This window comes from Rhea americana, unplaced genomic scaffold, assembly GCF_003343005.1.
Source record: "Rhea americana isolate MKP2758 unplaced genomic scaffold, rheAme1 scaffold_84, whole genome shotgun sequence".
NCBI lineage: Eukaryota > Metazoa > Chordata > Aves > Rheiformes > Rheidae > Rhea > Rhea americana.
In genome coordinates this window covers 1,123,740-1,140,551 of record NW_028187023.1, presented here as the reverse complement: position 1 = coordinate 1,140,551, position 16,812 = coordinate 1,123,740, and the positions used below count along the sequence as shown (strand labels likewise).

Sequence of the window (16,812 nt, the reverse complement as noted above, 5' to 3'; positions counted from 1 at the left end):
CGGGGCGGGTGCTCCCGCGTTAGTGCGGGGCGGCACCGACGTGGCGGCGGCAGCTGCGGTGCACGCTGCGCGCCTGGGAGCCGCTCTGCGCTGCGGCGGCTCACGTGCGCGGTGCCGGACACGCGTGGTGGCTCGGAAGCGCGCCGCGAGCGAGGGCGCTTCCCGTGCCGAGCCGCCCCGTCGGGCTGAGCTTTCTGCCCTGCCTCCCCCCGGACGGAAAAGCGGCGGTTAAACCCTTCAGGTGGGAGCGGCTCTGCGGTGCCGGAGCCCGCGGCGGAGAGGCAGCGGAGGAGTTAAAAGGGCTGCTGGGTCCCGGGGTGAGACCGGCCAGCTTTGTTTTGGGAAGCTGGCACGCACGTGTGCGCTGAGCCCTCCCTCTGGTTTTCCTGCCCCCTCCGTTTGTCAGAGTAGGCATGTGATCGCAGCGTATAAGAATTTCATTGACGCCGCGCCGGCTTCCTCAGCCGGGAGGGTTTCTTGCTTTCTCGTGGAAGCGCGCCGAGGACGCGCCGGCCCCCGCGCGTGGGCTTCGGCGCCCCGCGGACCTGTGGAGCACAGCTCGCTCCCGGTACCTCCCGCAGGAAAAGCGCCATCTCGCACTTTCCGTGGCTCTTTGAATGAGTTACGTTTTAAGATCATGGAAAGAAATTAATGAAATTCTAGGGTAAGTTATGCTTTAGACTACTTTCTGCACGCTCTTGAGCGTTCTCTAAGAGCTCTGGAATAAAGTGACTATTGCGAGAGGCAGAGTTAGACTACTTGCTTTCTAGACCATCTTTTAAGCATTTGGTCTGCCTCTTAGCTCTGTTGYGCTCTATTGCAATGAACGCATGCATCCCAGTGGGGCTCTGACAGCTGAGATCTGGCAAATCTTGCTGCAGAGACAAATACATTATCATGCTGCCTTTCTATCAGGTGAGAGCGATCTGACAGAAAAGATGGCAGAAGAGTTATGCCTGTGTCTCTAAGCTCTGTGTGCTACTTTAAGCCACTGAAGAAAAGGCTATGCCAAGATAGCACTACTGTCATCCAGCAGATCTGGAGCAGCTGTGGTGCTTGTRTCTGTCCTGTTCTGCAGACTCTTCTTTGGGGCTTGTGCCTGGGCTGGAGTGAACTGCTGAGTGGCAATAAATTGAATAGCTGAAGTAGTGCCCATGTTAGAGCCTTGCATAATAGTTCTTGCGCTGTTCAGTCCCTGTGTCTCCTTTAACGTGCTGGTGGGGTGAGTACTATTCACTTGGGGGGAGATGTGAGCACCAAGGGGAGCCCTGAACACAACCTTATGAAGTTGTTATTAATGTCTCCTTCAGGCCTGAAATTCCTCTTGCTAGTCTTCTGTTCTGTTAAATGCTTCGCAAACCAGAATAAAGGAAGAGACATGAAGAGTTGAATTTCACTGCCTTGTTTGGAACTGGGTGGAAATCCTGGAGATGGATCTCTTAGGAGACTGTCTTCCAATTGGGTTAGATGCACAGGTAACAAGTAAAGGGAGTCATGGCTTCTTTGTTAAATCTGTTTCTAATTACTGTTCATTTGCAAAGAGCCCTGAAATTGTGATTTAGGTTTTAATACGGTTTTGTTGGTGATGGGTTTTTTTTTCCTTCTCTCCACCATCTTCTTTATCCAACTTTGTGCTGCAGCAGAGCTCGGGAGGGTTCACTGTGACAACTATGGAAGTCCTGCTTTAAGCACTGACACCAAAAAACTTTTTTTTTTCTTTTTTAGTAATAGGGATGCACCAATAATGCAGACTTACTTTGAGGTAAAGGGGGTAATGAATCAATTGAGTTGACAACTTTAGGACTTGAGAGCAGAAATAAGAACTCGAAGGGAAAACTGGTCCTTATACAGGGAAAAAGTTATGGAGAGCTTGACAAAAATAGCTTTGCCAGCTCTTGTGAGTTTTGCAACCATTAGGGTTTCTTGAAAGGCTGGCAATGCGGCCTTGTGATTACAAAGCTTTACTTCATCAATAAGTAATAGATGGGGAAAAAATGAATGGGGTTCCACAGAGTTCAAACACAGCAGACTAAAGCAAAACAAATGCCAAAGAAACTGACTGACACATGGCACTTTGAGGGATTGGGGTTGGTGGTGGTTAAGACAATGTGTGTTTGGTTTTTGCATGCTGTGGTAGGTGGTTGCTCCCTCAYTGTGACTAGATGTGGAATGGGAGTCATGGGTGGAGCCTTAGACACTTGGTAACTTCCATGTTGTCTGGCCCAGGGCTCCAGGACTTCCTCAAAGCCCCGATCTTCATCGCTGAGTCACCCATCTCTTCTGCCCATGCAGATGGACAGCACTGGGAGGGAAGCAGACACGGAAGAAAGAGCTGTGTTTTCCTGTTGGAGCAGAAGGCATTCTCTCCTGGGTTGCATTCTTGTTGTGTCTTAGTTGTTTCCTCAAATATCCTTTTATTGCAGGAGCAATGGATCGCCCCAGCTACCTGGAAGAGGACTATTCTAGCCTGGATGGGCTGGACGATGACGTGTTTCACTCTGATGACTTTGGACTTGCAGGTCAGCCTGGTGAGATGACTGCAACTGGCATTTTCACACAGAACCAGTCCTACAGCTGCCTTCTGGGGAGGTTTCAACTATTCCCCCTCACACACTGCTGTGGTCCCGGTAGCAGGCATCCTGAGCAGCAGGACAAGGCAACTCAAACACTCAGCCCGTCCTCTTCCAGTCAGGATGTTATGTTGCCTTGTGGAGTCACTGAAGAGCCCCGGAGACTCTTCTATGGTAAGAGCACTCCAGTGCCACCAGCTTTGCAGATAGGAAACTGTCCRTTTAGCACTTCCCCAGTCAAGCAAGGATCCTTTCATTAATGTGTTTAATTAAAGGACTCCAGCTATTTTGTTATTGTCCTACTCCCTGAAGACAGCTTATATTTTTTTTACCTTTACTTGCCCACTGAGGGAACCTGGCTTATTGCTTCTGCTGTGTTTGATATTCCCTTCTTTTTTTTTTTGGCTTTATCACATTTTATTTTTACTCATGGACATTCAGGTGCTCACTGTACCTTGTATCCTGCCATTTGCATATGTTTTCTTAACCTCTTGTACTGTCTCATCTGCATAAAAAGACTCCTAGAAATTCTCAGCAGAGAGAGGAAAATGCAAAAGTTTACACTTAATGGGACAGCTCTTAGGCTCTTTCTTGGAGTAAAGGTTGTTGGATAAGTAGGATGTCTGTTCTTGCGCTGGATGTCTGTCCAATGTTTTAGTAGTAACTGATGGGACCCCACTCAGTTTTGTGTATCCGGTTCAACTTTAATTCAAATCTGTCACGCTGAATGCCATAGAAGTGAGAAAAGCCTGACAGAAAGGACAGAGCAACCTTTAATGGGAGGCTGCTTGAGGCAGAGATGTTGTAAAATGGTAAAATTGCTGTTAAAAAGATCTCAGCACATGGTTGAACTATGAATAAGCAAAAAGAACTGAGTGTAAGATCTTGCCAGCTGTTTGATTGTGGGAAGAAATGAAATGCTTTGCTTAATCAATATAAAACTACTTAAAAGCTGAGTGAATATTTTACTGCATGCTTACAGTACATAGTCATTGTTTGGGCTTCAAAAGCTGAATGAGTCAAAAAYTTAGGGTTATGTGCAGCCCTTTTCCCCATGAAGTGTAAAAAAAAAAAAAAAACTCTTCTGAAAAGAAGAGTTATTTTTTGTGCTGGAAGAATGACTCCTCTTACCTTTATTCTTTATTTTGTAGGGAATGCTGGTTACCGTTTACACGTTCCTCCAGTTGGCTTTGCATTGGATCCACGTCTCCAAGAGGAGCCTCAGGAGGGTCAGCGGGAAGCACGTGCTGAGGTGCAGATTGCACGGAAGTTGCAGTGCATTGCAGACCAGTTCCACCGGCTCCACATACAAAGGGTAGGGTGTTTTTGGAGGGGAAGGTGGGGAGTCAGTTATCCTGGCTTGGTGCTCTAGAAGGCTGGCTCTAGGCATCAGTTAAGCGGGCTGTCGTCTAAGGCAGCAGATTGCTGGCAGCAATAAAAYGTCTGGGGTCTCACTATGTATTTTGTTTATGCTAGATTTATGACTCTTGCTAAAGATGGATAGAGGGAAGAGTATGTGTGGGGTTGCATTTACTGCTTGGCAAAGTATCCCATTTGACATCAGCGGTCGCTATTCCAGCTCTTGCAGTTGATCAGTGACAGGGTCACTGAAGCTTTCTCCAGGGCTCTCCCTCTGGCTTTCTGTTACATGCTCCATTCTTCTCTACTCTCCTCACTCTCAGCATCTTCTCTTCTGTGGCACAAGTGGGCCTCTCTGGCTTATCTCAGCTCCTTATCTCAGCAATGGCAAGAAGCCTGGAGTCTGTTTTGATGCTCTATATTGTCTAGGGGTAGGAGTCTCAAATGTTGAGAAGTATATTTAGATCATGTTGGACTTGCTAGTAACTCTTCTCTGAGACAGACCAAGCTAGTGTCTCTCAGACTTGTGACTAACTTCCTCACAACAAAAGACAGCTGTAAGATGCCATCAGGTTTGAAAACCACACTCCAGAATCTTGTTTTTGTTTTCTTTAAAAAAGAAGAAACTGTTCTCTTCAAAGAAACAAAGCAAAAACAACACTCCTTAAAAGCCTGATTCTTCCTTCCTTGCCCTCCTTCTGCTGTTAAATAGTGAAGAAATGGAAATCCCATCTTAGGCAGTTTGGCAGAGATTGTTGAAGTGCAGCAAAGAGCCCTTTTTCCTACTTTATGCAAACCCCACAAGGAAAGTGTGTACCCACTTGCATGTGAAGAAGCTGACACTCTTGCTGACTTCAGAGAGTGACAGAAAGCTCTCACTCTAAGTGAATTGCTCTGGACTTTGTTACTCTATTAACTATGGGCTCTGTTGCAGCTCTTCTCAAAGGTGAGTGAGGAACTCTGTCCTGGTCAGAGAGTATGGCTTGTGGCTGGGCAGGGTTTTAGTGCTCTCTTGTGACATGAAAGATATGAGGAAATTCTGTGATTCTGGAAATGCTGGGCATCCTCAAGCAGCAGAAGGATTAAAGGAGCTTTAACAGGAAATTTGTCTGCAGAAATGTAGGTTGTTTTGGGCTATGAATGCCATCCTACAARTCTGAGAAACTACAATCTACCATGATCTTTTTAATGTATGTTGTATTTGGTTGAATGGGGTTTTCCCCCACTGCTACCTTTTCACCAGCAACAGCTGAAGGCTCCGCTCTGTGTAGCCAGATTCTCACAGCAAAGGGGAGGTTAACCATCCCTGTGAGGAGCCCTGAAGTGAAGCTGTGGAACTGGTTGTAACTTGACCCCTTTCATCTGGGGAGCGTACCTATCTGATATCTGGGAAATGCATCCAAGAATGCCCCCCAAAAAGGCCCACTAAAATTGCCCTTGGTCTGGCTCTTTGCTGCCGCTCAGCCTCAGCTGAGCTGTGTGTGTTGCAGGGGCTCTGAGCAGCACGCACAGGACTGTAGCCAGGACTGCCGGCCAGGCGAATTGCGTGTCAGCCAAGCATGTGGGAGAGTTAGTAAACAAAAGCAAACGCCTGCACTACCCAGTCCTGCAGCCAGCAGAGGAGGAGCTCTGCTGTCTTTGTTTGAACTGGAAGAGCAACAAGTTGTAAAGGAGGGGGAGCCATTCAGCCATTTAAATTTAAAAACAAAAGAAAAAATCAAATTTAACCCAAAGATGGAATAGTTCAGCCAGTGGTTCTCCACAGCCTGACCCTGGGATAGGCCTTGGCATTTGGATCTGTTAAAGGATTCTTTCTTGTTTGTCAGGGAAACTGAATACTGAGCCACATATTAGTGTCCAAGGCACTGTTCCACATGAAGCGTTTTGTTGTCATGCCCAGTCCCTTCTCTCTAAACCCTACATGAAGGATTTCCTTTGGCTTCTGGCACAGATCTCATGTGCAGAAGCCCCCCTGTCCTGCATTCAGTGACTCTTCTCAGCTTCTTGCTGAAGAAGCAGTCTGCCTCTAGAGGCACATGAACTGGCTTACAATGCGTTGTGGTTTGGAAGGGGTAATCCCTGAGACATGGAAAACTGGGCTGTCATTTGTCTTGCTGTGAAACTAATCTCAGAAGTTAGTGCCCCATTCCTTGTCTCAAACATTTGGTCAAAACCAACCATTTCCAGAGTGGTGTCTGGAATCAGTTTTTAAATACCACCAAAGCTGGTCACACCAGTGTGGTCTTGTGAAGTCCTGAGAAGAGAGCAAGGCTAGTTCTCACTGGGCTATGCCTCCTTTTGGAGCCTACGAAATATTTTATCTTTGAACCTGTAAATAGAAAAAGTCTGTGCTCCTTCAGTAGTAGTTAGGAAGGTCTTTCAATTTTGGGTTAGTGCATTCAGCTAGCTCAAGTGTTGCCTCACATGGCTCTTGTTCTATGAAGCTCTCCAGCAGTTCAGGTATGGTGCCTGCCCTGCAGCAGCAGCAGGGCTATGTTGACACAAAGGCTGCGGGTTACTGTACATCCCTGGCTTCAAGAGGAACTGAGCAGGCAGTGGCTACTCAGGCTGACGTCACCAAGTTGTCATTGGACCCAGCTGCACACCCAGTCTAACCCCATCCCACATAGGGAACCCTAGAGAGTCACTGTTATCTCTTCCCTGGGCTCCCTGAGCTATGTGGTATTTATTTTGTGGTTCTTGGCCATACAAAAGATTTTTTGGGTATGTATCTTGTAAGAACGAGAAAGTTGGCTGCACCTATGCTCACTTTTGGCATGTACACCATTTTCAGGGTTTCATTTCCTATTAATTTATTAAACAGAATACAGTAACTTAAAACCTGGCATTTTTATTCTTAGAACAGTGCTAGAACAATAATGCAACATTCCCTAGCATTCTGTGGCTTTAATCTTTAAGGTACCTTACTTAACTTACTGTCTTTAATAGATAACTTACTATCAGGAAGACTTGAGCAAAGCTCTGCATTGTGAAGTAGCAGAGTCTGCTACGTGTTAGTCCAATTTGTAAGGGGCTCCACAGAATGACATGTGGGACCAATCTATGTTAGCTCCAGCTCTTTAGTACCTCTTACCTGACTGTGTAGCTTCTGGCAATATGCCCTCCACACCACCTTCTTTACCTACCYGTAGAAAACAAAGGTACAGCCAAACCAGRCTTCCTGAGGGAGAACCTTATACCAATCGCATCTTGCTTGAGTTGGAGCAAGTATGCCCTGTTAGAGGGAAGGTTGGGCTTGCYATGGCATCTATGTGCCCTCTGTACGAAGTGCTTGCTGTATTGTAGCCTATAACTGCGCTTAAAGATGCCTTCTGTGGTTACACAGGCTGGAGCTGAGCTTACGGTATTTGGTCAGTCAGCTGCAATGTGCTGTCTGTGCCCTACTTCTCAAGGCCGTGAGAACAAGTGCTTGAGCTCCTCCTTAGGTCCTGAGTGCGTATGAGTTCTTTTGCCTTGAGAAGGAACTTTAACTTGTGCTGAATGTGTTTTGTGATCGGACGAACTGCTAGATGGGACATGAATAGAAAACGAGACAGCAGCTGTAGCGCAAAGCCCCTGTAGGAGCACACAGTTTATATGTAAAATGAGGTGAATCAGACTGTATGTTAGTATCACACCYGTTAGTTCAGTTTGCTCCATTAAGACACTGAAACACTACAGCTCTTTTCCCAATAAAACAACTTTTTTTAAGCGTGCTGCAGATTTGAGGGGACCAGTTTTATCAAGTCTCTTCTTCACAACGATAAGATCACTTCGCAGGGGATAAAATTGTCTCTTTAAGAGCTAAGGAGTGGTAGCCTTGAACAGTTCTGGGCTGCAGTCCAAGCGGAGCCACTGACTTGCTGTATGACCTCAGACAAGTCTCTTGACCTCCTTGTGCTTCAGTCAACCCATCTGGAAAGCTTAGCTTAAAAAAAGCTGAGGCTCAATAAGAACCAGATGCTGAATCAGAACTGAGCTTTCTTGAGTAAATAAGTGCATTACAAACAACAACAAAGCCCCTTTCCAGCGCATCAGGAATCCTGCAGTTGATTTAGATATGCTGACCATGCTCAAAAAGAAACCATGAGTCTAGCTATAGAAAAGTGTTTGTTTCTGGAAATTCCCTGCTCTGWTCAACAAATAACCCCCTTGCTGTCATTGTGTGATGGTCCAAGCAGTGTGCAGAGTCTGAATGCCTATATTCACATCAGTTGTGGACAAACTATTAGAAATGTACCCATTTGCTTTCAGTTAATAACACTGAAAATGTCCAGAAGGAAAAATTGTTTTCCTCTGAAAGTGAAACTGGTTACATTTTGCATATTTTTCCCCCTCTGTCTCTCATGAGAATTATTGAGGCCTCCTCCGAGACACTTCCGCTTATGCAGCAGTGCCAGTGTGTAAGTTGTCAAAGAGTTCTCGGTCTGGGGCAATGGGTGCACAGCACTACATGTGAATCGCTTATCCCAGACTCCATCAGGCTTTCTGCATTGTAGGCACTTAGGACATCCAGGGAATCTTTCTCATGAAGCTTTTTAACTGGAATTGTTTGCTGGAAACTGTCCTTCATGCTGTCTTTATRTTTTAGAAAAATATTCAGAAAAGCTTCCTAATAAGGTAATGCAGAGATTCCCAAATTGTCCTGCAGCTGAACCTATGACAGCAGCAATTCCTAACTTTATATGTACCTGCAGTCTCTTTGAGACTTGTTAAGTGCATTCATCCATTTATTTCCTGAGTCAGTAAGCGCATTACAGCAAAATCTCTGCTGTTAGATTGTTTGTTGGTCCCAGCTGCTGCTGTGCAAAGCAGTGGATCTCCTGTTTGGCTGCACTGTCTGTGGGGTGCCAGTTGGTGTACAACTTGAATTTCTGGCTGATGATGCAGGAACATGGCAAGGAAGAAAGTGCCAGGTTGAGAGTTCTATGAGTAGGTCAGAAGATGGATTTAGAAGCCCTATTGGGAGGGCAAAAGATAAGGTGGATATGAGGTTGGGGAGATGTAGATGTGGAGAAAAGTGCTTRCAGGACTATGGGGTTGTGATCTCAGGCTCAGGGAATGGTGTGTTCATAGGAAATTGAGGATATCACACAGTGGAATCAGGATCTTGATATGAGGAAGTAGAGGCAGATTTCTTACTAGCTGTGGAGCTGAGTACCTGACAACCAGATTAATAGAAACTTGCTGAGCCAAATTCAAGTCTGATCTGAAACAATATTCTTTGAAATGCTGCGAGAGGAAGTGGAGAACAAGAATATAATTATGCCACTGTATATTTCCCATRTCTTGACTATTACATGCACTTCTCGTTCCCTTTCTCCAAAAATGATACAGCAGAACTGGAAAAGGTTCAGAGAAAACTTCCATATAAGAAACGAATGAATGAGATGGGATTCTTAAGCCTGAAAAAGATGTAAAGCAAGGAGGATATGATAGAAATATTAAACAGATCAAACGTGGCGTGAAGGAGGTGGATAGGCTCACTTCTCCTGGTGTACAACAACTAGGCAAAAATCAAGTTAAGCTAGTAGGAGCCAGTTAAATGTAAATGAGGTAATTTTTGTGTAATAGGTAGATCTGTGGAACCCCTTTCCAAGGGATATTGCGTGTGCCAGCACTTTAGCTGGCTTCAAGGGGAATCTGGACAAATTTCTGGCCATGGAAGGATCACTCAATAGGTAGAAACCTCAACTGGCTCAGGAAGTCCTAAGCTTAAATGCTGAAAGAGTATTAGGGGGGGAGCTCTTGCATATACTTGCTCTGTCTTTGCTTTTCKTCAAGCAGCAACATAAGGCCACTCACCCTTGGAGGCAGGGCTAAATGACGCAGTACAACCATTACATATTTGTTTACTAAAAACCACAAAACTTTCCTGTCAGCCTAATCTATTCTTCTTCTCCCCACCTTCAGCAGACAAAAGATTTTAATGCCATTGTCTCCTCTCTAAAATAGGGGGCTGTGTGTGTGTGTTAAAAACAAAACAAAACAAAAAAACCCAAGACTTCTGGTCTGSTAGAAGAAGTGGTCAGAGGATAAAGGAGCCTGGTGATGGGAGAGATGTAAGAGTTACTGTAACTGACTGCTGTGRATCCTTCACTTGGCAGGAAATGATAGACTGAAATGTTTTGGGGCAGGGGGCTACAACCTTAAAATATCAAGATTGTCCATAGCAAAAAATTATGAAATAATTCTTTGGGACAGTACAAGTGATACAGTGAATTGATTTACAGTATTTCTAACATTACCTGCAATATCATTCAGTGATATAGATAACTTAGTGCTGCTTATTTTCCTCTAAAATCCCTATGTTTCAGTCTATTGCAAATCCTTGACTCCCAGAGCACCATGCTAGCTAGGACAGTGGCAGTGTGCTTTCTACTTGTAGCTCCGTGTCACAGTTGGTTTTCTATTTAAGAAATAATTGCAGTAATATCCTTTAAAAAAAGAAAAAGGCAGTGGAGACTAGGAAATGTCTGAGACTGAGACCACGCAGTGATCACTGATTGGAACCCAGTCATTCTGCCTGCAGTCCTCTGCTTAGATTGGTTGATCTCGTTAAGATACGGCCATCTCTCGGGTTTGATGAGATGTTTGGAATGATTATTTATAGAGAGGCGTGTGTGTGTTTGTATTTTACTCAAATTTTATGGTGGAAAGGCAGGAAAGTCAGTGTCCAACTGCAGAGCCCTCTTTTGTCTGAAGCCATTGAAGAGGAATGTCCTGCTAGCCTTTTATAATGTCTCTTCTTTTTTTTTTGGTAGCTACCCTTGCCAGTGGCAAAGGAAACTTTGAGGACCACACCATAGCAGARAGAATAACAGTCTAAAAATAAAAGCGGTGAGGCAACTTCTGCTAACCCTGATTAGGTCGTCTGATGTAACGTGTCACAAGATGTGGGTGATGGGGAACTCGCACCTTCAGCGACCCGCTGAAAAGCCCTTAGGGTGGAGGGGAGAGAGCCGCCGAAGGGCACGCTGTCTTCACCGAGCGGGGAGGATTCAGAGCGCTGTGCGTGAGAAGGGATCTGCTGGGCAGTGTTTGCGCTGCGGCTGCTGTGTTTATATCGCTCTCTAAATTTAGCCTCTGAGTCATCAGAACTGCTGACGAGAGGCTGCCTTGCCCGCGGGCTCCAGCACTGCACCTGCCTGCAGCCGCCCTCAGAGCCGGCCAGCGCTGTGCCCGGACTGTGGCCTTGTGCCTCCTTGGCCTCCCCTGCCCACCTCCACCCTGGGATTTTCCCTGCAAAACTCCTGGGAGTTCTAGGTTAACCAGAAACCTGAGGTACACCTCAGTCGCTCGGGTTCCCGGAGCACCTCCGTGCTTGTGCTCCTTGCTGGAATCAGTCGGAAATACAGCTCAGTTTGTCCCAGACGTGCATGCAGATTAGGTTATAAATAAGGCTGTAAAACAGCAGTATTAGTTCTTACTCACAGTCGGTTTAAGTGCTGAGTAAATAAATCTGCCTCCGCTTCCTGCCGGGGACAGTGAGCGCGGGCAGGGGTGCGTGCCTGCGGGGCGGGGGACCTTCTCCCTTCCCACCCCGGCTTGGCTGGGGAAGGGGGCAGACTGAAGGTGTCCATCCTTTCGGGTGAGCTCTTCCCCCTCACCTCYCCCAAACGATGGGGGAGAGGATCCTGCCCGGGGGAAGAAAGCAAAAGCACCTGTTATATGGAAATACAAGGCTCGTATTTACCCTCTTCTTCCCCCCCCCTCCACCCTGGCCCCCAGTGGAAAATAACTCCACATGCCCTCCGGAGCGTGGGCGAGGGGAAGCCCTGTGGGCCTGGGAAAGCGCTGGCCGGGAGCTGCCCTTCCCAGGCCGCAGTCAGCTGGCTGTTGCCATGGCGTCTGTCTGCTCCCACTTCCTGCAGGCCCAGGCCGAAGAGGAAGGCGGCAGCGCGGGCTGCCAGTTTGTTTGTGAGCTGCGAGGAAGCTGAGAAAGGGCTCACCTGCTCGGCTGCGCCCGCGGCCGCGCCGGGGCCTTGAACGGGGCTGCTGCAGCCCCGCCAGCTCCCCTCTGCGGGGACGGTCAGTGCTGCTGCCTTGGCCCCGGGGAGCCTCGTAAATTGGTTTCACGTRTTTCCCGTTTCCTGCACCCTGAATCTCTCCTTTCTGGATTTCTCTGCGCCCATTTTTGTATAATCCCCCTGCGCACACACCCCCACCCCCATGTGCCGGCTCTCTCGTTTCGTAAAGCCTAACTGAGGCTTTAGGGAAGGAAACGCTACTTGTGACAGCTTCTCCTGCTACCGCAGATTTGGTTCTGCATAACAGAGCCGTGTGGTTTGCGAGTCACAGGGATCAAGGTTCTTGAGCAGGATCCTTGTCCTCCTTTCTGCGTGAGAAATCTTGCTGCTTAACTCCCTTTTCAGTTGCTCTCTGCTACTATCTCCTTGTTTTCCTACTTATTTTACATTTGCGTTATTCTTTGGTCATTAGGCACTGCAGCTGGAAASATTTGTATTTGCCTGCATTTCTTTCTCCAGCTGGGGACACCTTGTGTGACCTCAGCTGCCCTGAGGGCTGTGACTTTCCACTCTTTCTGAACTGAAGCATATTTTATGGTAGCACAATATGCCTCCAGCCACCTGGCAGCCAAAACAGCTTTCAACAGTGAGTCAGCAACTGCTCCTGGTGTGCAAGTATTTTTTTTTTGTTTGCAGTAAATAAGAGCCCAACAACTTACTGCTAATGCTTATATCAGTAGTTAAAGAAAGAATGAGATTTTATGTGCACACATGCCAGTGTTCTTTTGCTATAATATTGCCGTTTACAGCCATATTTTGATCCTTCAAGATATGACAAGATATGAACCTTTAACATCTGGAAACCATGAAGCAAAGTCAAAAGCTGCCCATGAAATAAAGAGGGTTGACAGGTGCATGTTTCTGTGTTTGCAATAGGAATGTTCCACACCCACATACAGTATGTCTATATGATGAGCACGCRCTTTATTTTTAAGGAGGGGTATTTATGGCACCTCTCTATCAGATACAGAGTTAATTCTACTCATCTACTAGTCATTTTTGCTCAAAGATTCAAGGAGCTGTGTCAAAGGGATAAATATTTTCTTCAAGTGTGTATTGCCTTTACTAGTATTTCCTTGAAAATACCACATTCAAGAGCTTGTTAGGAGTAACAATGCTTTTGACATTTGGAGTGCTGTTTGATGTATGACAGATGGGCATCTGTATACTTAGTGTGAAACATTTACTGGGAAAATTAACTACTAAGAGGGAATAAACTTCAGGTCAGCTTTGTGCCTCCTCCATTTGCTTCCAGCAGGTTTCTTGCTATTTTTTATGCATTCATTTACCTGTATTATGGCTTTCATCACTGCAGTTCATGGAATAGGCTTTGTTAATGTATTGTTGTTGCATAGGACACTTTTTCTGTAAAATGTTTTTTTTTTTTTGTGACTCACTGAAGCATTCGTCCTCGCATCTTAGACAGACAGTCGCTTAAGGATATCCCCTTTAAAAAGCAGCAGCTGCAATAGGAAATGGTTTATGTGTTTCCAGCTTTGTGCTGACTTACTGTATTCACAACTCCAGTCTGCTTTAGTCACGGTTAGGGTAGAGGGCCAAAGAGGCTCCTTTCCTTCTAGGAAAAGGAGGTTCAGAATATTCACTCTGCTATCTCAGGGAGGTTGCAAAATGTTCATCTCTGACACTTCTCTGCAACAGTGAGTCTGAGGGTTGAATTGTTTTGGTGAGGGATAAGTCAKCATAGTAAAGCTTAGGAAAAATATAAATGTGTGCCACAATAGTCATGCTGGTTGAGTCATTGAACACTGCAAGAATTGACTTGGAACTCATCACATCTGAAAAATGAGATGCAGAATTCATGGAGTCATTCTCCTGGGTTTTCCATACTTCCTGGCAGCTGAATTAATTAATTATTTAAATATTGAGATATTTGTGTATTTTGGTCTTAGCAGGGGCATATCTAGGGAAAAGCTGCTGAAACTTGCAAAAAGGACTGTTTTAGGCTTGGATAGTTCTTTCTGTAAATTGTTTATCTCTATTGCAAAGATTATCTGCCATTTCCATTCTGTAGCTCTTGTCCCACACTGAATTAGTGCCACAGAAAGCAAATCAGCCCTGAAGTAAAGCCATGATTCTGCGAACCCTGCTAGCTAGGCTTTCCATTGAAGGAAGCAGTCTTGTGCTTGTTTGCTGCCTGCCTGCCTTTCTGTTGTGCTGCCAGAAGCATTATTTTGATTGCAAGATGACATGAATCAGATGGATCAGGATGACATGATCAATAGTAAAGATAACGTTTTTGCCATATTAGTTATGGCTTGGACTATTTTTTTGTTCTAGTTCACTTTCCAATGCTAGGGTGAGGARAAGACGGTGAGAATAGGCTTTTCAGTATGCAAGCCAGTGAATGTTTGTGGAACTACAGCTGGAGGAAGGAAATGTTGAATGAACATGGACCCAGGAAAATAGAAGCCCTATGGTCTAGAAATAAAACTTAAGAAATCTGCCTTTGGCTTGCTGGTTACCTGTAGGCACAATAGAGTTTGAACTAAAATGAAAATATCTTTGGAGTTTGTTTTCTTAGTACTTGTGATGCTGTATCCCAGTGATTCACTTGCAGGTTTGTGACTCCTCCAAAAGAAGGTATCTAAATCTCTCATTTACAAAACAAAAACAAACCCAAAAACCTCTTCTCCCCCAAAACACAGGAAGAGGAGGAGCTTTATCCTTCCACCTTGTTCTCTCAACATGACTTTGTTTACTTATCACAGTGAAACACTTGTAATTCTTTATTTCTGAGTTCTTCTTGAAAACTTGAGGAGAGGGAAGGACAGAGATATCATTTAGAAATCTGTTGTAATGTGTGAGAAGCTCAAAGCAGTCTCCTATGTGAAGTGGAATATTAGTGCAGGAATTCTTTTTGAAATATGCATTTGTTCTTTTGTCAGAAGTCAGATTAACACATCCCCTCTTGTCTGCCCTCAAATTAATACTTTTTATAAATTTCCCTGAGAACTTCTGTTGAAGAGGGGCCACCAGTTAAATTGCAATATATTTCAATTTTACCTCTTAGATTAAAAAAAAAATGTTGAAACACCCTTTTACATTTCCTTTTACACTTACATACTAATTCCCTTTAAGACACTTAGTTACCATTTTGGATGTCAATGGAAGGAAATAATCTGTGAAAGCAACATCTGTAGTGTGCATGTCCACTGTGCACTCCTAGCATAGTTTGCTATTTGTGGAAACTGCCTAGAAGTAGGTATTGTGCTCACATGCTACCCTGAAGGTTTCTATTTAAAGAGCATTCAGCTTGAGCTGTAATAGCTTGATAAAAACACAGTATCTAGATTTCATTGAGCCATTGTGGTTGCACATGCGTGTTCAAGCAGGTTTGGAAATGTGGCTCTGAGGAGAAGAGAGAAGAATCTCTGGAGTTTGACAAAGAAGGACAAGTCTGGTTAAGAGGTGAACAGGAAAACAAAAAAATCTTGCTTTTTGAGATCAATTTAGGTTTTTATAACCCAGGCCAAGGGAATAGTTGTAAAAGATTGCTTTAACATACGGACTTAGCAATGCTCTGTGTATGTGTATTTGTATGTATTTGTACCTATTTATATGCATGCATACATGTGTATATATGTATATATAAACCTAGCAATGTATAGACAATCAGTGCAGACTGAACCCAGGAACTGGATATTCTGAAATAAAAGATAGGAGGCTCTAGAGTTCCTGTCTGTGGGTTATGCTCAGTGATGTTGAGATGTGTGGTTAGATGTGTGAAATATTCTAAATCCAGAAGACAACTYTTAAGTCTTGAGAGGAAAAAGAATGAACATTGCTAAGATGTGAGTTAACACAGGCTTTCTGAACCCTGTTTTGTGTGTACTTTTGATTCAAACGGCTCAGATCTACTTGTGCTGARATGCGAACATCATGCAATGGATATTTGGGAAAGCTTTGGAGAGCTGTCCATTGATGCATCTCCAGTATACTAGCTACAGCTGCAACTCTCTCTTTCATGATTATATGAAGAATGCCTTGCAATCACACAGTTCTGCCCTGTTGGGCTAATCTAAGTTGAAACATCTTGTTCATATAACGTGCTTCAGTGCTCTGTTACAAACTTCTGTGCACTGAGACAAAGTTGTTGGRAGCCAGTCTTCTGTTTCCTTGTCTGCTGGGGATTTGGAGGGGAGGGAGGAATTGGGGCTGTTTTGTTTTGTTTTTCAGAAGTCATCAGTCCTGCTTAGCAAATATGGAATTCTGGATGAGAAAACAAAGACTGGCTTCTAATTGAGGGCTGGTTATTGAGGTGAAATAGTATCCCAGCTGGGGCAGTGTAAAGAGAAACCCACCTGTTTGCATGAGATGCCATTAAAGTGCGGGAAGGTAGGGGGATAATAGGAGCCACTTTTACAGAGGTGATTACATATAACAAAAGAAGGAACAGTGTCCTTGCCCAAAGGCTGCATAATATAGTCTGGTGTCCCCCTGAAACTCAACTCCCATGTTTCTTCTTTGACAATGGGACCTGAAATAACCTCTTGGTTTTGGTTTTTTGTGTGTTTTCAAGTATGTTCTTGCTTAAGGTTTAATTGGCTCCAGTCAATAGGAAAGGGCTCCAAGGCTGATTATTTATGGCTTACTGTCAAAAGTGGCTATAAAAAGGGCAGTATTATCTTGGAGATGCTGGGAAGGAAAATGTGGTGGGGGGAGGGTGGGGGAGTGTGTGTGTGCACGAATGTGTTTTCTTGTACTAGATGAAATCAGACTTTTGCTGTCTCAGCAGTGTGGTTTAAATTGAAGATTAACCCTTTGACCTTCATGGTGTCAAATCACTTACAGATGGATCACCAGTTATATTTCTTTTTCTTTCTTTTTCTTTT

At 44.8% G+C, this 16,812-nt stretch overlaps 1 protein-coding gene across 1 annotated transcript in view; it reads left to right on the top strand.

Moving 5' to 3' along the window:
• Positions 1–872: 872 nt before the first annotated feature.
• The window catches only part of BMF (Bcl2 modifying factor), a 22,626-nt gene continuing 6,686 nt past the window's right edge, over positions 873–16,812 (top strand). The window contains exons 1-3 of the mRNA XM_085323311.1: positions 873–1,475; positions 2,424–2,744; positions 3,722–3,885. Of these exons, the coding sequence (XP_085179437.1) occupies positions 2,429–2,744; positions 3,722–3,885 (480 nt within the window). The 5' untranslated portion in view covers positions 873–1,475; positions 2,424–2,428. The remainder of the gene's footprint in view (positions 1,476–2,423; positions 2,745–3,721; positions 3,886–16,812) is intronic.